The 26077-nt window shown below is 42.1% G+C and overlaps 1 protein-coding gene across 1 annotated transcript in view; it reads right to left on the bottom strand.

Moving 5' to 3' along the window:
- The window catches only part of LOC149203602 (exocyst complex component SEC6-like), a 456452-nt gene that overhangs the window by 310831 nt on the left and 119544 nt on the right, over positions 1–26077 (bottom strand). The window contains exon 9 of the mRNA XM_089403504.1: positions 7062–7088. Within this exon, the coding sequence (XP_089259630.1) occupies positions 7062–7088 (27 nt within the window). The remainder of the gene's footprint in view (positions 1–7061; positions 7089–26077) is intronic.

The following is a 26077-nucleotide window of genomic DNA, read 5'->3' as shown; positions in this document are numbered from 1 at the left end:
GATACCCCATGTGTCCGCCTGTGAATGAATCAGTTTGCTTGTTATCCCAACCATGCTCACTGAGGAGTGGAGTATCCCATCAATCCACTGGATCCTTGGATCCCATAACCATACTGGAGGTCCACAACCCCCAATCCTCTCTGTATGCCGTTGTGATATGCTACTAGTTGTTGGGACGCCTTTTTGCCTCGTCTCTGCCTCCTATAGGTATCCAATGATAGGCACTGAGCATCAAGAACCTGTGCCGCAAATATCCAACTACTCTATGTCTGCCAAATCACACAGCACGATCAGCTATCCCAGCTCCTAATGATGTGCCCGGGTACTGCCAGAAGCCTAGGCATCATCCTGCCAACAAGGACTACCGTCCTCTGAACCTCATGCTCACCTAACGCCTCAAGTTGTCCAACTGAAGAAGCACCATGTAACTCCCTCTCGGTCACCTCCGCAAGTGTGAGTTTAGGGGTGGAACATATGCTACCTCGACAATCAACCATGCCATCCCTAAGACTATAACCGTCAACTCGTGCACCTACCAAGTATCTCAACTGGAGAGTCTCCTCTCGGCCCATGACACGCGGTGTCTCATCCAACTGCCTAGAGTGAGTCTCCCATGCCATGCTACCTGAATGGAGAGTGTCAAAGGGAAACAACCAAACTCTCTATGACTGTAAGCAACACTGGAGGATGATGGGTGGGTATGTCCCAAATAGTATGATCAAGAGTCTGCCGAAATGCTCAAGAGCAATCCTACGGACGACCTCTCTCCGCCTCAGATCTGCTAATAACTCCCTCGAGGCCCTGCCTCCACTAAACATGGTGTCCCCAGATGCTCAACAATGTCCTCATTGATCCTAGGTGAGTTGCGTCTAATGGTACACCTACTATCCCTATCCATAAGTCTCCCTATAGGCAACGCTCCAAGAACCCGTTGCACAACATCATGTGTCATTGCATACCACCAAGTACCATCGCACTGCATGAAATGCCACTGTATGCCGCAATCTATCCCTGTACACCACTAGATACCCCCGACTATGGCTATACCATCCTGTACCCTCCTATGTCCTACCTGTGTCACTGCACCTGTCACTCCCCGCACGTCCTCAATGCAATGTGAGTCACTCCTCCTACCCCACAGTGTAAATCGGCATGTTGTGGTATACCACCATGTATCTCCATGCTCCTTTGCAGACCACTGCTCCTCGCTGCATAGCCCTGCACACCACTGGGTGTTATGGCCTAGAATTGGGTCTGTATGCATGAGGCCACATCCCTCTATATAACACTAGACGCTACGACCTGACTTTGTGCAATCTTATGTACCACTGCCTACTATCATACCACCCTGTAACATATGGTATCATGCATGTGCCAAAGTGTCTACCACTCTGATAGTGACCCCACCATGACACGCATCATGTCCCCTCGTCCATCCTGGTAGACTTGAGCACCCTGACTCCACTCCTGCTCAGGGGGATATCTCTGTTGTGTCGATCATCTGTGACCCTTGGGTCCTAAACCTCAATGGGAGAACATCGTCTCCATACAATATCTGGTTTGGTGGCCTACCCATGCCACCTCCTCCAACCAGCTCCTACCAGAGAATGCTAATCATCATGTGCCCCCATGCGCAACCAACATGCCAAAACAACCAATGGAGTCTGCTCACAAACCACCTAGCCACTAGCGTCAACTGGAACTCCCCTAAGGAATGCATGCGCTCAGGCATGGGGTTGACTACCTCATCAATGCCATAGCCATCCCGCATGTCTGAGATCGAATAGGAAGCCCTACATGGATCCCAATGCCAACCTGGGCCTCCAACACCCTCAATGTCTAAGAGCTCCCATTGAACTTTACTCCGAACTACGACGATCTCCATGAGTCTAGCCCACTCCACCGAGTACCAACTCAGAATCTCTCGCCATCCAACCCCAAGGGAGGGATCGAATGCACAAACTTTAGCACATAGAACAAGCCCTCCATCCTGAGAGTGTTGCACCCTGCGCAGCTCATGTCACCTCAACTCACCATCCTGGTCAACACAAAATTTGTCGGGGAATCTCTGCATCTCTCTCTCAATGGTGCAAAGGTAGTCTAGCAATGTTGCAAGCCCCATCTATATAAGCCCAGATAGAGCTATTATCTGGAAGTACTGCAACTCGGTTGACGGTCTTTGCATCTATCAGCTCTAAGTCAGTGGTTGGCCCCAAAGAAGACTGCTCGTCCTCCTCCACCATGGGCTCAACATGATTCACGAACTGCCCCTCTATGTGCTCTCCATGTTGTTGTAGGTGGTTGTCATCCTGCAACTCTATTGTAGATCTGGGTGCCTCTATACCTATCAACTCCTCATCAAAGGGTGGTGATGTCTCTCGACACCTCATCATCTTGTCGTGCACTGCTATCACCTGAAAACTCGATCACGACCTCAGATATCTCAACAACAGATGTCACCTTCTCAACATTGGACATGTATGTGTCTCCTGGCACATGGCCCTATGGGTGTATGCTCTACTCTCACCCCCAAGGTGTCAACTGGTGCTATCAAAGAGGCCTCCCAACAATGGTGACTCCTATGCCACACTGGGTATACCAATGTGATCCTCACAATCCCGCGTGTCCTCTGCCTCATGTTCAATCTCCTCCTCAAGCCCCTGATGTCTAAAACCAAGTCTCCACAAGCAAAATCGTCTCCTTGACTCATCCCCTAACTGTCTCTGGCTTCCCTGCTCCTTTTCAGGAGATCTGGTGCCCTGATTTTGTCAGCTTTCCCCACATAGTGTAGATGGTTGTAATCCCACGGCTTGTGCACCTCTAGTGTCTCTGTTGTAAGGACAAGGATGGATCTCCCAGAGTTCCTGCATACTGAATCTCCCTTGAGCCATGGGTGGTGTACGATGTAACCCGTCATTGTGCATACATGCCCAAATCTCCCATTATATTATTGGTTACCCACAACCTATGTCACAAGGTTCGTCAAACTTTAACCTTGAGGTTCGAATTTTGGCAAACTTTAAAAAAAAAATTGAGGTGCGGCGAATCTCATTGAGCCTCATAGCCATTGACCAAGTCCATAGATCAAAACTCATAACTTCATGTCACAACTCAAACTTGTAATTTATCCTTGCGTTTTCCAAGCTTGTGATAGCATTTTTTTATGTTTACTGATGTTGATTTCTTACTATTTTATCCTATAATTCATTTTAAATTAATATGTGTATATATATAGACGAACCTAATGGCAAACCTCATCAAAAATTCGAACTCAAACCGAACCTAATCATTGTCAAACCTGAACCATGTGACATTGCCCACAGCTGGGCCAAGATCATGCTCTGATACCACTGTAATGTCCCAAAAAGGAAATAACAGTGATAAACAAGCAAAATACACATATGACAGAAAAATTCAGACAATAATTAAACACCCATAAAATTGCACCAGAACTACGCCAAACTGACTCATTTTATTATCAAAGTAGAGTATAATGCATGGAATGTGTGCACCTAGCTTGCCAAAGCAAGCTAGACAATCCAAGGTGAGAAAAATGTTGCCTGAATGCAAGGAAAGACTTCTCCTCAATGTTCTGCGCTAGTCCTAGAATTCCTACAACTGCTAGCTGGAAGAAACCCCTGTTCAAACCTCCAAAAGTGCTCAGAAAAATTCCGCCAAATTAATCTTGAGCTCTCCACCACAAACCCAGAAAAACCCATAAAGGGTTTGGCCTATCTCCAAGCCAATGTCGAACCCACAAAATGGTGCAAATTCTCCAGCTAACTAGCAATTCGCCCTGTTATAAGAATTAGGATTTCAGGCCTGAATATCGCCCGAAAAATTCTCAAATTTCAGCCACATACTCCTCTCACAAAAGCCACAAAAACCTAGAAATGGTTTGGCCTGATTTCGACCTCCCAAAACCGACCGCCAAAAGGGCCTACGCCTTGCAAATCTATTGAAGCACACTGTCTGCCAATACACCAACAAAATCCTTCTCAAACACTCCGGAAAGGTAGAAATCAACTCCACCAATACTTCCCTTATTTCTCCCAGCAAGCAATAGCCCTCTGGAAGAATGTTACAATGGCCACACTAGATACACTACTGCGTCCTCCAGAAATACGCACTGCTGGGGCAAACTGAATACAAATGCTGGAAATCTCTCTACAAATATCCTCCAGAAGATAATGGATGAACCTCTCTAGGGTGGCACTCGAAGTCCCCCGAAGAAAGGGTGAGTTCTCCGCTTGGAAAACTCTTGCTAAACAGCAAGTGACCCGGCTAAACAGCTCGAGCAACATAATCAAATTCAATAAGCCAAGAATGATGAAATGAGGAGTGTTGCCTTCCTTTTATAGATTTTGTGGAGCCTTTTTCCCTCCATTTTCCCTCCTTCGTGGGTCCCTCACTAAGCCATCGATTTTCCCTCTCATGCAATTCGAACTATTGGCTTAGGAAGTGCTTATTTTCCTTGTGTGAACAAAACCAAAATAACTTACTTCTAACTCCTAAGTCTCCTAATAAAATCGAATGGGCCCCATCTCCTCCGAAATTGGCCCCAAAATGTAGAAATAAATCTTGTTCCAAAATAATTTAGGAAGGGGCATTACAAATTTTGGATACAAATTCGTGGTCTGATTGTTTGTTTTGATTTCATGGTGTGTTTGTTTATTTTGCTTTGCATATTTACTGTTAATTTTCCGTTGGGGATATGGGGATATTACACCAATTTTGTCAATTTTTGGGTGGCAACTTAGGAAAAGTGGGTTGTGAGGTCCCACTTGCGATTTTGAGGTGAAAGGAGGCTCCAACATAAGGAAAAAGGAAAAATCGATTTGCTAGTGGATGGTGGGGGCCACCCCAAAGAGAAATACGCTCCCCTTGGTTAATACACTCTCATGGAGGGAAGAGAGATGGGGAAATCGAGGGATGGGGCCCACATGGGGAAATTGGAGGCTCAATGACTAAAATAGGAGGTGCACTCTTCATTTGGGCTTCTTTGATCATTTGACATTCACACTTGACTAGCACGCTTGAGCTGAGAGCCAAGTCTGCATGTGTTGTTGAGCACACGAGATTTTCAAGCGAGAATCTCACACTACATTCGATGGACTTCGAGTGCCAACCCAATGAGGTGATTTGCATCACATTTGATTTTATCAGGGAGCTTGCCAAGCGAATTTGGGAGTTCGTTCAGCAAGTTGGACACAGGAAAGAGGAATACGCAGCATTTGGGGGAGCTAGTTGTGGAGCTGAGGATTTGTTGGGCTTCAGGGACGGCCCAGGGCCATCATTTGCTGAAGATTTGGAGTGTTTCGGAGATCCATTTTGTGTGAGATTGTTGTGCCAAGCAGCTACCACCGGGCACTGTGTGGGCCTGCGTAGTGGTGCCTTCATACCACACATGGGAGCTTGGGAGGAGAGGCATTGAGGGCTGAAACTTGTGGGCTCATTCCGGAAGGGAATTTGCTAAGTATTGCAGCCATTTTGGGGACCATCAACAGTGATATTTTCAAGACGATCGATACACCCATAGCTAGAGGGGTGAGTGGAAATTGGGCCGAATTTCGGAGGTCATCAATTGGCCAAACCGTTTCTGGGTTTTGGTGGGTTATTGGTGGGTAGACCAAGGTTAATTTCTCAGAATTTTCTGAGCACCGAAGGAGGAACTATTAGCCATTTCTTGCAGCCAGCAGTGCACTTTCTGAGGCAAGTGCAGAGCTTTTGTGGGGGACACTTTCCTAGTGCTTGAGCAGCTGATTTCATTACCTAGGTCTTGTTAGCTTGCCTTGAGCAAGCCCAGGTGCATACAATCCGATATCATATTGTACCCCTTATTTATCGTAATAAAATGGCTCAATTCTGCGCAAATTTTGGAGTTTTTTTGGGTGTTTAATATTGTGTGTGTAAATTTGTGTGTGTTTGCTATGCATACTTTGTTTATCGCTATTAATTTTCCTTAGGGATATTACACTTTACCAAGTGTCATGATTAGCTCTTGATGTGGTGCCAAAATATTTTTGGCCAATGATGATGACTTTAGAGATGCTGAAGTTCGACAAGTAACTATTCATGTCTTCCTTGCTCTAGAGTGGCTTCAAAGTTCAACAGAAAGCAATGATCTAGGGTTATGTTCTTTTAGTTTCACAAATGGTCATTTTTCTTTTGGAGCCCCTAGCAAAGGGGAATAGGAAACAGCTTTGTTGTTGGTGTAAACCAAGTGACATTGTTGTATTCTCCTTACAGGTTCACCATCCAAAGGCTGAGTTGCAATGCTCGGAAAGAGACACAACCATGTAAATATGATTGATTGGATGCCGAGGTGTGAGGGCTTGTACTTGTGGGTATGACTCTTGCAAAGTAGGAAAGCCTACAAGATAACCACCTAAACAAGACTATAGAAGCTGCTAGAAATTAAACATGTGATGAGATTGTATTTAAGTTGAAAATAAACCATGCCTAATGAAAACAAAGCACCCATTAACAAAAAGAATAGTTAACCAACATCCATTATTAATAGATATAGCTACGAGGTAAAATATGTCCCTTTGCATGAGCTCTTTCTATAAGAAAAGTGATTGCTCTACTGTACAACTAGCTTTCTTAAAGGAGTGCTCAGACTTGATGTTGTCTATGATATTAATGTTTTTAAAAAGGCTCTACTTTGAACAACTATGTAATGCAGGATATGACACAAAAGTTCACAAAAGCTTACTAGAAATGCCTCTCTCAAGTCAAATAGAGAATTTTAAACTAAACTAAAAATATCATTCTTAAAGGAGTGCTCAGACTTGATGTTGTCTATGATATTAATGTTTTCAAAAAGGCTCTGCTTTGAACAACTATATAATGCAGGATATGACACAAAAGTTCACTAAAGCTTACTAGAAATGCCTCTCTCAAGTCAAATAGAGAATTTTAAACTAAACTAAAAATATCATTCCTGGTTATCTATAGACCAAATAAAAATGATTCACAAACAAATTAACAGTAAACAAAAAGAAAAGATGAACTACCAAAAGCATAACCATGAAAACTGATACGAATAATTAGCATACCTTAATGCATGTACCAAAGTGTGAGGACTGCCAATCAACAATAAAATTCATTAGCAACAACTTTGCTCTAACATCTCATAAATAAAGGTGAAATTACAAGTTAAATTCAGAAAATAGTTTACATAATTAAACATCCGGTATGCTTCTTCAAAAATAAAGTGGAACAGAAACAAAATGTAATTAATCAATCAATAAAGTAATAAACTACCTTTTTCAGTTACTTAAACCTTTTATTTTTGAAGCTTATAATTTAGACTGGAAGTTCACAACTACTTGAAGGATGATTGATAAGCCCACCCCTGAAAACGAAGTTGGCCTAGACCATAAAGGCACATACTAATGGATCATCACAGGATGGATGGGACTTGTCTGTAAATATGATGATGGCCATCCTTCTCTTCTTAACACGGTGGCTTCACGTACTTAACTATGTAACACTCCAATGCTACTTAATTCTATTAGCGGTGTAGTGGCTATGTTATGCCTCATTGATGGTAATTGAAATTTTATTTGTTTGGAGGACTTTGTGGCATTTGGCCAATTTCATTTGCTTTGTTAATCCTAGGTCTGGACGATGTGGCCTATATTAAAGATATAGAGATATCCTAATTTCTTGGCAGTGTGGTCTCCCCTAACCTTTTCTTGCAATATGCTCTATACAATGATGTTTATATAAATGTTCGAAAGAAGAAAAGGATGTTTGATAGTGTTACGTCAACTTTTAGTGGTCAATTGAGTCTATCGCACACGACTGTGAGAAAGAGCTTTATCCTCCCCACCCACGTTCAATTCCTGCAAGTGACATGCTGAACTCATAATGAGTATATTCGTTGTAATGGCCTTGAGCCATATGATGACAAAGCCGTAAGATTCTGTGGAATCCGGTTTGCCAAGGGTACCATGTAAGCATCCTCAGAATGAGGGGATGTGCCAAGTAGGTTTCCCAAGGTCGTGTATTTCATGAAGATGTCAAATATCAGTTGGGTTTTATAAGTGTGATTACATAATTACAAAATATAATGTAACAACTAATCAGCTAAAGTCAAAGAAAACATGTAATGTCCCTTCCGAAATTAAATTGTTACAGGTTTATTTATTCTACAATTTTGCCAATTTTGGAGGCCATGGGACCCATGTCATTTTTGGAAAAGACTTAGGAATGAGAAAGGGGCCAAAATGTTTTGTTGGCATAGCGTGGGGGCCACCCACATGAAGAAATACACACCACCTTAGAAGGAAGTTCGAATGACTGAGGGAAAGTCGAATTGCTAGTTGGAGGGGGCCCACATGGAAAAAGAGGCCCACAAATTATAAATAGAGGAGGCTCAACCTCATTTGGTATCTTTTGACATATTGAACTCAACCTTAGTTGCTCGAGCTGCTTAGCCGGGTCACTGTGTTGTTTAGCACACAAGTGTCTCCGAGCGGAGATCTCAACCTTTGCTTCGATGGACTTCAAGTACCACCCTAGGAAGGCAATCCGTACTACCTTGGACGAGAGCCGATGGAGTTTCACAATCACATCATTCAGCATTTGTCTCAGCGAGTGCGTTTTTCTGGAGGATGCAGAAGAGGAACACGCAGGTGTTGCTTGTGGGTTCATCCGGGCAGCGACCGCCGGGGGAGTTTGGGCATTGGAGCTACAGTGGAGGATCAAACTTTCGGGAGAGTTTTGGAGCAGGGGGTTGTTGCATTGGAGCAGTTCGATTTACAGACACCTAGGCCTACGCAGAGAGCCATCACTGGGTTCAAGTGGGAATTGGAGGAAGGAATTGTAGAGCTGGAGCTGGCCGGGAGAAGTGGGAGATCATTTGGAGGGCCATTTGAGGAGGAACCAAGGGAAACCCTTTCTGGGTTTTTCTGGGTTTGGGGCAAGGATCACACTCCTAATTTTACATAATTTTTTGGGCAAATCTAAGGGGTCAAACAGGGGTCCCAACTCAGCCAGCAGCTAGAGGAGCTAAGGGGAATTTGGGCCAAAATTCCGAGGTCAACATTTGGCCAATCCCTTCGTGGGTTATTCAGGGTATTTGGTGGAGAGGCCGGGATTAATTTCCCATAATTTTCTGAGCATGGGAAGCAGTGATTCCAACAAACAGAGCAGTTTCTAGGCAGCGCAAATCAGCTTTGGTGCAGCAGTTGGGCAGCCTTCAAATCAGCATTTTCTCACCTGGGTTTTGTCACGCTTGTCGTTAGAGACAAGCCCAGGTGCACCATTCTACTTTATCATTGTATTTTCCCTTGAAGATTTAATAAAATGGCTCAACAGTTCTCTATTTCCAACATTTTCATGGGTGTCTAATGTGTATTTCGTTTTTCTTATTGGTGGACTGTTTGCTTGCTTTGTTTATCACTTAATTTCTTGTTTAGAAAATTACAGCGGTATTAGAGCCATAATCTTGTCTCATCCTGTGGGAAAGATTAGAATCAAACAACATGGCAGTCACCTAAAATGAGGTGGTGAGGATATAACAAATGATGATTGATGTGGGGAAAAAGTTGATTCATTCCTCAATTGGGAATCCAGACATGATTGCAACTGATGTGGAGTTATTGGGGGAAAATTAGAGGGCATACCAATCATTGGGTCATGGCATTCAGGCGTCCCTCTCTTTTTGGGAATTTTGTGAACTAAGGGGTATGCACAAACCAATGGAGATTCAATGGGATTTTGCAGGGATGATGAGAAGTATTAAGGAAGAAGATGAAAGAGTAGTTGAAGGGGCCATGATTGGCAAAGAGACAGTTGAGCATACACCCATTGAAGAGGCATCATCCGTTGATGAGATATTCAAGGTTGTGACCAAGTTCTCAGGTGATAACAATGCACTACAGGTTGGTGAGGTACCGGAAGACAAGTCCACTATTGTTGACGAGCCGATAGGTACAGAGGCCTCCAGATCTATGACGGAGTTGCTAGACAACAGTCGCCTACAGCTAAAGGGTGAGCATATCGTGCATATTGGGTTGTCTATGGAGGAGCAGTCAAAGGCTCATGTCGAGCCCTGATGGAGGAGGATGTGCAGCCATCCCTTGGGCTAGCCATTGATGAGGGGCATCATAGAGGTCACGCGTTGGGTTTTCAGCACAGTTCACTTCAGAGGCCCACTGGCAGGGTCTATAGTGTTACCAACCCACACTTATGCGTTGGATTGATAGAGGCCGAGTTGTCTAGACATACCGGAGGGGGTGGGCAGGTTAGCAGGACTAAGCTGAGCATGATACTACATCAGCTTGAAGGGTTTGTTCCTTCCACAGAGGATTACACATTCGATCTCTCCTTTGGGATTGGATGGCGAGAGGTACTGAGCTAGTACTCAATGGAGAAGGTTAGGCAGTTGTATACATCCATGGCCACATGTCAGCAGAGGCCATGGATTACCAGAGGGAGTCGAGGGTCGGAGTGTTTTTGGGACCCAAGTGGGCTTTTCCATCACATCATAGAGTTGGTAGGTGATGGTAGTAGCTACGTGATGGATTTGACGTTTGAGCGCACCCACATTTTGACACGTGATGGATTTGACATTTGAGCGCACCCAGTCAGCACGAGTGACAGGATGGTTTGACAGGTGAGCAGACAGATTTCATGAGTTGTCTTGGCATATTAACGAGCATGGAGTGACACGGTGACTAGCTTACTCTGGCAAGAGCTGGTAGGAGGAGGTGGCATCGACAGGCTATCAAACAGGGCATCGTATGGAGAGAGTGCTCTCTTACTAGCATATGGGACGTAGGAACTATTGAGGATAGGTGCAGTAGTGTCATTTTCATTAGCATGTGGGGAGTCACATCACTCAGGTCCTTGAAAGCAGATGAGGGGATGTAGCCCACGTCATGGAGGGCGTACTGGCAGAGAGGTGGATATTTTGCCGCATGCAGGATACTGTATGTTACAGGGTGGTACGAGAGTGGGCAGTGGTACACAGGACTACATAGAGTTATGTCATAGGGTCCAGTGTTATGTAGAGGGATGCAGTCTGATGCATACAGACCCAATGTTAGGCCATAGCATCCAATGGTGTGCGGGGCTATGCAGCGAGAAGCAGGGGCCTGCATAGGAGCATGGAGATGCAGGGTGGTCTGTCGTAGTATGTTGGACTGCGTTGTGGAGTAAGAGTGCCTCAAATTGCTAGAAATAATACTGAGAGGGCGGTGAATTAGTATTATCAGATCAATAATTTTATTTCCCAAACAGATTTATATATGCTACTTCAGTGAAGTGAACTAGCGTGTACACGCAACTGTGATTAGAGAAACCAGCGTATATCCAAAGAACTTGTGATTTAGACAATTTATCATGTGTTGATCTTAAACCAGTACATCAGTAACTTATTAGACAGTGCAGTAAAAGCAGAATAAAGCATCACACATAAGCAACACACATGAAAACCAAGATTTAAGGTGGAAACCCAATGTGGGTGAAAACCACCTGCTGTTGTCGTCTCTATCTTCTTTTAATAATAAGAAAATTTGTTTACAATCTTGTACTGGTGCAGACTCATACCAGTACGCAGGCACCCACCTGCAAAAGGCTACAACCTTCTCTCGTTTTCCAGCTTCTACTGGAAGGGAGCTGCAACCCCCTAGCTCTTGTACAAGCCAATTTGTTTACTAGTACGTAGGCACCGACCTATAGAAGGCTACGACCTTTCTTCCTCTAGAGACCACATTTCATGAATTTTCAGACTGGATACTCCTGGATCACAACACCACAATCTGAAGGCCACGTTTCATCCAATTTTCATATTGGACCCATCAAAAACTTTTAAACTTAAACTGCATCAACCAACATTCAGTTAATCTGAACAATCAGATCACTAACACCAGAACACTGTGCTGAACCCAGAAACCTGCATCATCATTCAGAACCAGCTGTAACCTCAAAAACCATGCATCAGAGTGTATACGCTACTTGGCTGAACCCAAACTGCATGTATACACTACTTCTGTTAATCAAACCTGTGTATACCTTCAAAACTACTGCAAACATAAACTTTTGAATCAAGTCTGTACCAACCAGCAATATACTGAACATCTACTGTCAACTTACAGAGCTTTACACAAGCAGCAACAGAGATCACTTCTTCTCACTTATACAATCAATCTATCAAATATCAAACTCCTTATTCATTCAGTTTTACATTCAGATCTAAGAAGACTTCATTGACAGACAACAATAAAACAACAGCACTGATCTGATAAATCAGTCATCCTTGAACATCAAGCTTTTCTTTTGCATACGCTACTTGGAAGAGTCGAACCAGCGTGTATACGCACCTTCACCAAAGCAAACCAGCATACAGATCTGCAAATGCTAACTTAAAACATCACAACTATTCCAGACTTTAGTCATACCCAGATCAAAACATTTACAGTGTAAATCATGCATTAGCATTCAGATCTAGACTATCCATGATTAAACCATATAATAATAATTCATTTTAGGTCTCATGATCCTGATCCATCATTAGATCTCATCCCCCATCAACCGCTAAGGTTCATCCTTAGTTCAGATCAAGCAAAGCACCATAAACCCATAACATGCATATTTGCTTTTGATCTCACTCTTCATAAGATATTCATTACTTACACCCCTATCCCTTTGATCTTCTCCTCCTTATATAGTTTTATGCCTTTCTCAATACCTTGGACCAAATACCTAGGGTCAATACCACGGATCAAATACCTCAGACCAAAACCTTGGTTTTCCAACATGTACGCGCGTTTCTTCCTGTGGGAGGGCGTGTATACGTATATGCCTTTTTTGTTCTGTGGACCAGCATGTATACACTGTTTTGACTAAGTGGACCTGCGTATACTTCTTAAACTATTTTTCATCAGCCTTTTCCTTTACCTTCTTTATTCTGATCAGTAGACCTTAGTTCCATCTTCCTGTTCTTCTGTACCAATGCCCTGTTACCTTTGAATAGACCTGTTACACTGTAATTTGCCATATTACTTCTGAAATGATTCCTTTGAACTGCCATGCATTCTGTCACATCTGATATCTCTCCTGTAGATTCATCTAGTTACCATATACAAGTGAGTTGTTCTGCTACAAGTGGGTTGCCATCAAGTACAACACATGCATCATAATGCCAACAATCTCCCCCTTTGGACTTGATGGCAACCATGTTGGTGTTGATTATTGCAAGCTGTAGAAACTGTTAGAGATAACAAGCAACACCAAAATATTCTCCCCCTTTGACATCAAGGGCAAAGGTCGGACCAAGATATTCTCCCCCTTTGATATCAAGCGCAAAGGGTTGGCCAAAATGAAGACTTTCATATCTAAACAGTTGAATATAAACATTGATCATGCTCCCTCTTTGTGCATGTTCTGATATCATTGTACATGTTGTGATGCACTAACCGTCCATGCTCCCCCTGAGCACATGCAGAGTCTGCAAAAATATTTTCCAAAAGAATAACATGACTCTATAACTCAACTATGTGAGTTTGACCTCCCTATCACTAATGACTCATACATACATCAATCTCCCAATCAAGTGGGGATATACCAATTGTTTATACATGACAGAAATACAATAAATATTACATCATCCATCCCATGCAAAGTGGGGATACAAATTACATCATTTGTCCAATAGGACTCATTCAAATGTATGAGAAGTCATATCACACCCTAGACTTTTACATGACTTAAGCAACAAATGGTATAAATATATGAAGCGATAGTTGGACTCGGCAACCATAATGCCGACAATGCAGAATGCGTGTGAAGGCCAACTCTCCCCCTGAACTTGTGCTACCTGTGTATTGTTAACAAGTCATTAATCAAGGCATCTTTGTCAGTCAGATAAAAATTAATGAACAAAGCATATCGTTAGACTGTAATCATCAACATCAGACAGAGCACCCATATCAGAGTCTGACCCACTGTTTTTCCTATCAGAAAAACATATACGCTTCTTCAGCCACAGAAACCCACGTGTATACGCGACTATACTTCATGAAACCCGTGTATAATAACCTTCCTCTAAAAAACTGGATTTAACAGCAGGATGATGCAGCAACTACTCCCAAATTTTGTCTGAGATATTCAAATGTTTCTCTGGGCAGTGGTTTAGTGAATATATCAGCAACCTGTTCTTTGGAGGGGACATACTCCAATTTGACCTTTTGTTCAAGCACTTGTTCTCGTAGAAAATGGTACTTGATGGGTATGTGCTTGGTCTTGGAGTGCATGACTAGATTCTTTGAAATACTGATGGCACTTGTATTATCACATAGAATGGAGATGGGTGGAGTACATGTGATCTGAATGTCTTGCAAAGTTTGCATCATCCAAAGTAGTTGTGTGCAGCAAGATGCAGCAACCACATATTCTGCTTAACTTGTAGATAAAGCAATTGAACTTTGTTTCTTGCTGAGCCAAGACACTAAACTGGAACCCATATAGAATGCACCACCACTAGTGCTTTTTCTATCATCAACACTTCCTGCCCAATCTACATCTGTATATGCATGAAGAGTAAGATCTACATCTCTAGGATACCATAGTCCAAAGTCCTGAGCTCCTTGAAAATATTTGAAAATTCTTTTGACTGCCTGAAGGTGTGATTCCTTTGGATTTTCTTGGAATCTTCCAACTATTCCTACTGCATGCATGATGTCAGGTCGGGTACCTGTTAGATAAAGCAGACTGCTAATCATGGATCTATAAGTTGGTTGATGTACTGCTGCTGATTCATCATTTGAGCTGAGACTGCATCATGTTACCATTGGAGTACATACATGTTTAGAATCTTCCATTCCGTACTTTTTCAAGATATGCTTGAGATATTTGGTTTGTGAAATAAAAATACCATCTTTAGTTTGCTAAACTTGTAGACCAAGAAAATAGGTAGCAAGCAAGGACATTTCAAATTCTTGCTGCATTACTGAAGCAAAATTCTGACTCATGGATTCTTCATTGCTACCAAAAAAGATATCATCAACATAAACAATAATAATTAGCAATTTATCATTTTCAATCTTTATATATAAATTGTTATCTGCAGAACCTTTTGTAAAACCTTGTTGGTGTAGATATTTGTCAAGGCGGTAATACCAAGCCCTTGGAGCCTGTTTCAGACCATAGAGAGCCTTTTTGAGTCTGCATACAAGTTTTGCATCATTTCCAAGAATGAATCCTTCTGCCTGTTCAATATAAACTTCTTCTAAATCTCCATTAAGGAAGGTTGATTTTACATCCATTTGGTATACTTTGAATTTCCGAAAACTGGAAAGAGCAAGAAACATTCTTATAGCTTCAAGTCTGGCAACAGGTGCAAAAGTTTCTTCAAAATCTATACCTTCATACCCTTTACAAACAACTCTGGCCTTGTTTCTAATGACTTCTCCATTTTCATTCAGCTTGTTCATGAATATCCATTTAGTTATTATAATATTTTTATCATGAGGTCTAGGAACTAATTCCTAAGTGTCATTCTTTTCAATTTGCTCAAGTTCTTCATCCATGGCCTTGACCCAACATTCATCTTCGCATGCTTCATTTACATTTTGAGGTTCGGTAGAGGATAGTAATTCTAGATAGCTTGAGGTCCCTGTAATAGTTCTTCTTGTCTGTACACCAACCTCCCTTTCTCCTAAAAATTGAGTTTCTAGTTGACTTTTCTGAACATACCTGGACGGAGTCTTTTCTTCTACCATTATATCTTCTTCTGGTGCTTCATTGGTTTCTTCTTCAATATAATTTTGATTTGATGTGGGAAAGTAATCCCCATCTTCCTCATTGTCATAATATTTTGTTCATTTTATCTATTTTGGATTTCTGCATACTTCATCAACTACAACATCAATGCTTTCAACAATTTTCCCAAATCTTTTATTATAACATTTATATCTTTTACTTCTGGAAGAATAACCAAGAAGAATCCCTTCATCTGCTCTGGGTTCAAACTTACCAAGTTTTTCATCAGTCCTTTTGATAAAACATTTGCTTCCAAAAACTTTAAAATATTTTACAATAGGAGTCTTACCATACCAAAGTTCATGTGGAGTTTGAGTGCTATTTATCCGAACATTTGCTTTGTTGAGAATAGTCACAGCAGCGAATGTAGTTGCACCCCAAAAGGTTGCAGGAGTTTCAGATTCATCTAGCATGGCTCAAGCCATTTGTTGAACTATTATGTTCATCCTTTCTACTACACCATTTTGCTGAGGTGTTCTTGCAGTGGAGAATTCCCTTTTTATTCCATGTTGTTCACAAAAGTCAAAGAATTCATCCGATATAAATTCCCCTCCTCGATTAGATCTGAGGCATTTGATTTTTCGATTTGATTCATTTTCAACCAAAACTTTGAAGGCTTGGAACTTTTCAAATGCTTCATCTTTATGCTTTAGAAGACCTATCCAAAACATTCTGGAAAAATCATCAATGAACAAAATAAAGTATTCTTCTCCACGAGGTGACTTTTTCCTTTTTGGTCCACATAAATCAGTATGGATAAGTTCAAGAGGCTTACTAATTGACCCTTCTTTTTCCATGAAGTGAACTCTGGTTTTCTTACCGATTTGACATGGTTTGCATATTGTATTTTCTGGGATGCTGATATCTGGAAGATCACGAACAGCCTTGAGTCTGCATGATTTTCTTATTTGAAAAAAGCTTAGATGTCCCAATCTTCTATGCCACAGCCAGTTTTCATCATTTTTGCTTAGATAGCACTATTGTTGTCCTCCTTTGAGTATGTATAAGTTGTTTGGAGTTCTTGTACCTTTGATCACGGTCTTTCCTGTATCAAGCTCACGAACAACACATACGTTTGATCGAAACACCACTTCATTTCCTTGATCACACATTTTACTGACACTCAACAGGTTATGCTTTAAACCATCTACATACATAACATTTCCAGCTTTAACCTTTTCTTTCAAGAAAACAGAACCTTTACCTTTTATGACCGCTGGAGTGTCATTTCCAAATGAGACATTCTTTTCCTTTTTCTAAGGCATTATATGAGTGAAGTTTCTCTGTGTCACCTGTCATATGTTTGGAGCATCCACTGTCGATGTACCACTGATTTTCTTGTCTTTCTGCATACAAGGCTATACCACATCTTTTTGTTTGATATTCTTTCCTTCTCCATATCTTGGGATTTAATGGTGTTTGCCGAAATTTGCTCCTGCATTCAGATTCTTCATGACCAAAGTTGTTACAAATTGAGTATTCTATTTCATTTTCAAGAGGAGAAAAGATATTATAGGAACTTCTCTTGATCCCTGTTATATTCCTTTGAGTTCCTGCTTCTCTAGTCATGATGGTTTTGTAAGCAACGCATTGAGCAGCTTTGTGCCCAAAATTATGACATGAAAAACATTGCCCATTAAAGAAGTTTCTGCGTCTATCGAATCTATTTACCTATAGATTGTAGTTTCTATTGATATTCATCCTTGGAGCAAATTGAGTATGATTTACCTGGTGATCAGCTTTATGCTTTTGCTGACGATTCTCATACTGTTCACAGGTCTTTGTTGCATCAAGATAGCTTTTGGTGGAGGTTGACGGCTTCTGTGATTGAGATGCTTCTTCAGTATATCCAAGACCTATATTTATTAGAGGAGAACGCTGAACTTTGATAATTTCATTTAAAGTTTCTGATCCTTTAGCAAATCTAAGATTGAGAGATTTTGTTTTCTCAAGATCTTTTCTTAGACCCACAATTTCACATTCTACTTTTTCATTGTGTTTTTCTTTTTCAGCAAGTTGGTATGTCAAGGTATCTATGATCATATTCTTTTCTTCTAAACAAATTTTGTGTTTAGAGATTTCTTCATGAAAGCTTTCCTCTTCTAAAGCATCCCAAAAATCATCATTGTCATAAGCCATGAGAAGTTTGTAATCTTGACCAGTTTCATCTTCATCACTATTAGATAAACCATCGTTGTCTTCATGAGTATAGTAACTCCTTCTATTCACAACTTGTTTCCTATTTCCTTTTGCATATTCTTTTCCTTTTTCATATTTATCTTTATGAGGACATCTGGCAGCATAATGACCGACTCTACCACAAGCAAAGCATTTGAAAGGTAGCTTACCTCTGAACCTTCCAAAACCCCGTTGAAGCTTCTTGACAAAATTTACCTCATCTATTTCTTCTGAAATGTGTCCTGATTCATTGTGTTCTTCCTTTTCTTTTCCTTTTGTTGAAGCTTTAAATGCAGTGTCTCTCATATCTGATGGACCTCCTTTTCTCATCTCAAAAGCAATTAGGATTCTGTGAAGCTGTGTCATAGTGATATTCTGCAGATCCTGTTTTTCTTCTATGGCAGACACTTTTGATTCAAATTTAGCAGACAAGGATCTCAAAATTTTCTCAACTAAGGTAACTTCCTTTATTTCTTCACCCAGATTCTTCATACAATTAACAACCTTATCTATACGTAAGAAGTAACTAGCTATACTCTCATCACTATGCATCTTAAGAGTTTCATACTGAATTTTGAGAGTTTGAAGCTTAGCACATTTTACCTGAGAGTCTCCTTTGTAGCTCTGAACCATTTTGTCCCATATCTCTTTGGCTGATTTGAGCTGCATGACTTTGACAAACTCTGATTGTGGCAAACTTCCCAATAAAGTATTGACAGCTTTGGCATTGGTTTCATATTGCTTTTTACCTGCCATGTCTGTAGGAATTCCTGTTGGAAATTTATATCCTCCTTCCACAATTTCCCAGACATTTGTTCCAAGAGATTGTAGATAGGTTGTGGTTCTTATTTTCCAATGAACAAAGTTGCTCACATCGAAGATTGGCGGTCTGATGGATCCCATGCTTTCGTGATTATTCATCTTGATGGATCTTCCTTCAAGCGATCAAACTTCTTCTGAAGGACCTGCTCTGATACCAATTGTTGGAAATAATACTAAGAGGGGGGTGAATCAGTGTTATCAAATCAATAATTTTATTTCCCAAACAGATTTATATATGTTACTTCAGTAAAGTGAACTAGCGTGTACACGCAACTGTGATTAGAGAAACCAGCGTATATCCAGAGAACTTGTGATTTAGACAATTTATCATGTGTTGATCTTAAACCAGTATATCAGTAACTTATTAGACAGTGCAGTAAAAGCATAATAAAGCATCACACATAAGCAACACACATGAACACCAAGATTAAAGGTGGAAACCCAATGTGGGTGAAAAGCACCTGCTACTGTCGTCTCTGTCTTCTTTTAATGATAAAAAAATATGTTTACAATCTTGTACTGGTGCAGACTCATATCAGTACGCAGGCACCCACCTGCAGAAGGCTACAACCTTCTCTCGTTTTCCAACTTCTACTGGAAGGGAGTTGCAACCTCTAGCTCTTGTACAAGCCAATTTGTTTACTAGTACGTAGGCACCGACCTACAGAAGGCTATGACCTTCTTTCTTCCTCCAGGGACCACGTTTCATGAATTTTCAAACTGGATACTCCTGGATCACAACACCACAATCTGAAGGCCACGTTTCATCCAATTTTCATACTAGACCCATCAAAAACTTTTAAACTTAAATTGCATCAACCAACATTCAGTTAATCTGAACAATCAGATCACTAACACCAGAACACTGTGCTGAACCCAGAAACCTGCATCATCATTCAGAACCAACTATAACCTCAAAAACCATGCATCAAAGTGTATACGCTACTTGGCTGCACCCAAACTGCGTGTATACACTACTTCCGTTAATCAAACCTGTGTATACCTTCAAAACTACTGCAAATATCAACTTTTGAATCAAGTCTGTACCAACCATCAATATACTGAACATCCACTGTCAACTTACAGAGCTTTACGCAGGTAGCAACAAAGATCACTTCTTCTCACTTATACAATCAATCTATCAAATATCAAACTCCTTATTCATTCACTTTTACATTTAGATCTAAGAAGACTTCATTGACAGACAACAGTAAAACAACAGCACTGATCTGATAGATCAACCATCCTTGAACATCAAGCTTTTCTTTTGCATACGTTACTTGGAAGAGTCGAACCAGTGTGTATACGCACCTTCACCAAAGCGAACCAACGTACAGATCTACAAATGCTAACTTAAAACATCACAACTACTCCAAACTTCAGTTATACCCAGATCAGAACATTTACAGTGTAAATCATGCATTAACATTCAGATCCAAACTATCCATGATTAAACCATATAATAATCATTCATTTTAGATCTCATGATCCTGATCAATCATTAGATCTCATCCCCCATCAACCGCTAAGGTTCATCCTTAGTTCAAATCAAGCAAAGCACCATAAACCCATAACATGCATATTTGCTTTTGATCTCACTCTTCATAAGATCTTCATTACTTACACCCCTATCCCTTTGATCTTCTCCTCCTTATATAGTTTTAGGCCTTTCTCAATACCTTGGACTAAAACCACTTAGGACCAATACCTTGGACCAAATACCTAGGATCAATACCACGGATCAAATACCTCGGACCAAAACCTTGGTTTCCAACATGTACACGTTTTTCTTCCTGTGGGAGTGCGTGTATATGTATATGCATCTTTTGTTCTGTGGACCAACGTGTATACGTTGTTTTGACTAAGTGGACCTGCGTATACTTCTTAAACTATTTTCATCAGCTTTTTCCTTTACCTTCTTTATTCTGATCAGTAGACCTTAGTTCCATCTTCCTGTTCATCTGTACCAATGCCCTGTTACCTCTGAATAGACCTGTTACACTGTAATTTGCCATATTACTTCTTAAATGATTCCTTTGAACTACCATGCATTATGTCACATCGGATATCTCTCCTGCGGATTCATCTAGTTACCATATACAAGTGAGTTGTCCTGCTACAAGTGGGTTGCCATCAAGTACAACACATGCATCATAATGCCAACACACATCGCATTGAGTACACGCAGGGAGTGACAAGTACAGGGACACAGGCGGGACACAGGCCAGTACAGAATGGCATAGTCGTAGCTGAGGGTATCTAGTGGTGTATAGGGGTAGGCCGCGGTGTACAGTGGCATGTCCAGCAGTACTGAGATGATCGGTGGTATGCAGGGGTGTATAGTGCAGCACAACGAGGTCCTGGAGTGTTGCCTCCAAGGAGACCCTTGGACAGAAACACCAGGCATACCTTTGGGCGTAGTTCACCCAGGATCTACGGGGACACAGATGAGCGATACTTGATCGTATCCGTGGGGACTCACACGTCTGACCCTCTTCTACATCCCTCACGGGCGCAGTCGATTTGTTGTTGACTTTTTGCACTTTGGGCATGAGCAACGGGGGACGAGGAGCTCAACCAAGGTATTTGGGTGACACTCAACGCACCAAGGGGGGAGACTTTTCAGTAGTGGAATTGGGTTGGTGCATCAGTTGACAGCCACAGGTTGGGGGATGAGGTGACCATCTACAAGGGTGGCATATCGTTCATCACCGAGCCTACATCTAGGGAGATAGTCATGATGGAGACATGAGTCACTCTTTTCTCAAGATATGTTGGGACCATGCATGAGCAAAGGATACCGTGTACGACTAAGGTAGTTTCCCAGTATGTGTTCGGGCTCCAGACCTTATATTGGCACAATATTGAGAGGGCGGATGGTAGACCCAAGGGAGATGGTTGGCAGGGACAAGAGGGATCAGCATACCCTGAGTCGATTACGAGTATCAGATACCCATCTTTTGGTTGCATTCAGGGGCTAGCTATTTGGCACACGTGGCTTCCAGCGATCATCGATACTACACAATGGCAGGCACAGGGCAAATTAGCATGCATCAAATTAGCCCACGATACATGGAGCCTATATATTGATCACATGCAGGGACTAGAGATGAGGCATGGATGGATTCCTGTAGTTGTCAGAGCTATGTTGCAACAGGTCCAACTAGGGGATGCAGGGATTCAGTTGATTGATAGATCACTCTATCTCGTGATGGTCGGAGTCATGGCAGAGAGTGGTCTAGTTCACTCTGGGATTGGCACATGGGGGTACACAGTGGCCTTCATCGAATGGCGAGGCAGGCCTTCTTTATGACTGCACCAGTTCGAAGTTAGATTTAGATGGGTAGACTTTGGCGTCATGGAGATGTCGAGACAGGATGTGTCTCGCCTCTATTAGTATTCCACCATCGAGTTCCAGGAGAGGAGGATACAATGTATGCACGATGGGCAGTCAGCTAGAGCCAGAGTGGTGTAGTGACAACATGGTGGCACCCTTCTATTGCTAGCATGGGACCCGACATCGCAGTACTAGACAACTCGGCAACCATCAGGGGTCAGCCAGCTGCAACAGGGAGAGGTCACTCAAGTCTTCCTTTGGGCTTTAGCGAGTCACCGATGGCATGGGGACTTCTGGTATTTATACTAGACAGGATAGTGAGTGGAGTGAGGGGAGCTTCAGGTTAGACATGATGGATTGGGATCCTGGTATTGAGGGACTCTTTCATGTCAGGATAGTGCAGGGACCTAGGATGACTCAGCAGCACATTTTGGACCCCAGTATTACTGATGGTGATAGGGGCCTGGGGTGGTCAGCAGACAGAGGAGGCGCTTGTTTAGGCATTGCTCGAAGACAAGTGATTTTTGGTGCATTGGAGGAACTTGCCAGATGAGGATGCCACCTAGGAGGGTGGACACATACGTGAGCATCTGATGCTAGAGTTGCTTGGGGAGAAGCAACATTTTTTAGGGGAGGATTGTAATGTCCCTTCCGAAATTAAATTGTTACAGGTTTATTTATTCTACAATTTTGACAATTTTGGAGGCCATGGGACCCATGTGATTTTTAGAAAGTACTTAGGAAGGAGAAAGGGGTCAAAATGTTTTGTTGGCATCGCATGGGGGCCACCCACATGAGGAAATGTGCACCACCTTAGAGGGAAGCTCGAATGACTAAGGAGGGAAAGTCGAATTGCTAGTTGGAGGGGGCCTACATGGCAAAAGAGGCCCACAAATTATAAATAGAAGAGGCTCAACCTCATTTGGTATCTTTTGACATATTGAACTCCACTTTAGTTGCTTGAGCTACTTAGCCGAGTTACTGTGTTGTTTAGCACACGAGTGTCTCCAAGCGAAGATCTCAACCTTTGCTTCGATGGACTTCGAGTGCCACCCTAGGAAGGTAATTCTTACTAACTTGGAGGAGAACCGATGGAGTTTCACAATCACATCATTCAGCATATGTCTCAGTCAGTGCGTGTTTCTAGAGGACGCAAAAGGGGAACACATGGGTGTTGCTTGTGGGTTCATCCAGACAGCAATGGCAAGGGTTGTTTGGGCATTGGAGCTACAGTGGAGGATCAAACTTTCAGGAGAGTTTTGGAGCAGAAGGTTGCTGCATTGGAGCAGTTCGCTTTACGATCACCTGGGCATGTGTAGAGAGCCATCACTGGGTTCACGTGGGAATTGGAGGAAGGAATTATAGAGCTGAAGTTGGCTAGGAGAAGTGGGAGATCATTTGGAGGGCCATTTGAGGAGGATTGCTGGAGTTGGGAGAGCAAAGATTGATAGGATCAGCCACGGCAACAGAATTCGAAATTGGAGGAGGGCCAAGCTGTGAAAGGTCAATTTTTGAAGGTTTGAACCAAGGGAGACCCTTTCTAGGTTTTTCTAGGTTTGGGGCAATGATCACACTCTTAAATTTATAGAATTTTCTAGGCAGATATAAGGGGTCAAACAGGGGTCCCAACTCAGCTAGCAGCTAGAGGAGCTAAGGGGAATTTGGACCAAATTTACGAGGTCAACATTTGGCCAATCCCTTCGTGGGTTATTCTGGGTATTTGGTGGAGAGGTTGTTGGGTAGCGGAGGTCCCGCGTAAAGGGTTTTGGGGTAGAAAGCCCGAAAATAGGATTAAATAATTGTAAAAAACTCCGCTGAAAGCGCGGAACGCGAATTATAATAGGTTGAGTCAAAGGGTAGTCCGCCCGGAAATCATGTAAAGAAATATAAATAGAGTCGGCCCGCGCAAGGATCGCGGGCCAAGGAAGGGTATAAATAGAGCGCGGCTCTATGAGGGAAAGGCAGTTCTTTTTGGAGAAATAATGGAATGTAATGGGTTCGTGAAGAAAATAGATTGAAAGCATCTGTAAGTCCGAGTCGAGGGATAGGGGTAGTAGGTAGAGGCTCTGCAGCTGTGTGCGCAGAGGCCTAGAAAGTCCGCAGTTGTGTGCGCGGACCCCTGCAGCTGAGTGCGCAGGGCAGATCTGAATGTATTGAGGATAAAGTGGAAATAAAGATAAGTTCTTTTTGCAATTCTGCGTTTCTTCTGAGTTGTCATAATATCTGTTTAATTTAATCTGCTTATGGTTTAAATGAATGGAAATTTGGGTTCATTTTAATGCGCGAATCAGTTGTGTTAGTTAAATGTTTGCTTAAAGACCTTGGTAATTGGTAACTACTTCATCTAATAGAAAAGCGCACTAATAAGAAAGATATAATCAAGCTGGATCTGTGCGAATACCGAGCAGCGCGGAGCTGTAAACCAGTGCGTGAAACCTCCAGACCACACCAAGACATCCCTAGGGTGCGGAAACTTGGTTCTAGCACCCTCCCCTACTACCTCGGGTGAGACCTCAGTCCGCGCTCCGCGAGCTGTTGCTGAAAGGGCCGGTAGCTGCGGGATTTGTTTGGCTAAATAACTCTTCCGAACCTGGGTCAGGCCCAAATAAGCCAACAAATGGTTCTATTGCCGGGACCGGGATCTGCATAAGGGGTGTTTGGTGTGAAGCGCGGGGACTCGATAGAAAGGAACGTTGAAAAATCAAAAGGATCAGGGACGGTAGTAGAACAAGGGTAACTATGGCGAACACGATTCAGTTACCAGTGTTCAAAGGAGCAGGAGGCAAAGACCCGAAACAATTTTGGTTTGTACTAACGTCAGTATGGAACGCGCAGCAAGTCGCGGATGATAATATCAAGAAAGACATCTTAGTCAGCGCACTGCAGGATCGAGCGCTAACATGGTACATGAAGTATTCAAGCATCAACCCAATGGCGGGGATAGCGGACATCCATACTAAACTAACCAAGGAGTTTAGCCGGCCAATTGTCGTCATTCCATCAGCGAGACAACAGCAATTTTTTCGCAATGGGTCGTCTACATCATTTCCAAGGTCATACATCATTTGGGTCAGAGATCTTTTCCCGGGTTTTGCTCCGCTTGCTTGGCAATCTCAAGTTCCACTATTCCTTCATATTGATGTACACTTTCCAATGGATTAATAAAAATGGCTCAAAGATTTTGTTCGTGTCCACTTGTGTATCTAATAACTGGATGTGTTAATTTGCTATTATTTTGCTGTTCCAAGTTCATCTCTGTTCATTTACTACATTTTCCAAAAGTAATATTATACACTAATCATTGTTTAACCATTAATTATTAATTATTTATATTCATAACAACCTAATACAATTTCAACACCATGGGCACACAACATCAATCAGTGCCTCCTATTTGTGCCCCTCCTAGACAATGGAAAGAAAGGGCTCAAAGAAGGTCACACTAGACTAGGATCACGGGATAACTGCCAAGGTGAAGCATGGGAACAAGAATACAATCGGAAGCTATCAATCATCCAATTCGACCTGTGATTCATAGTCATACTAATATGTTCTTAAACATTGAATGAAAGCACTTGTTGACAAGCATGATTAATGTATCTTATAACGGATGACCCACCTTCATTTGATAAGTAGGCTAGATGTCACAAAGCACTGACCAGAGCATAGATGAAGGGCCATTTGAGGTTGGAAATCTGTAGATCACATAGGGATTCTGGCTAGCATATGCTGAACATAAAGGGAGAAAAGTTTTCTCCTGGGGGTCACCTACTTGGGTGGGTACCCGAGGGTGGGTAACAGTACCCACTATCAAAGGTAAAAGTCTACAACCTACAACATGACATTGTTCACTAAAAGTGAAGTTTCAGAAGTCATATGGATCTTGGCTGGCCACATATTCAACACTCTCTGAGCATGAAATAATTCATTAGAAGGGTAATTTCTTTAGTCGCACTGATCATT

The sequence above is a fragment of the Pinus tabuliformis genome, chromosome 2_1 (assembly GCF_031772625.1).
Source record: "Pinus tabuliformis cultivar Carrire ecotype Pingquan chromosome 2_1, CPIR1, whole genome shotgun sequence".
Lineage (NCBI taxonomy): Eukaryota > Viridiplantae > Streptophyta > Pinopsida > Pinales > Pinaceae > Pinus > Pinus tabuliformis.
Note: the sequence above shows the minus strand (reverse complement) of the source record. Positions and strands in the feature narration are given on the sequence as shown.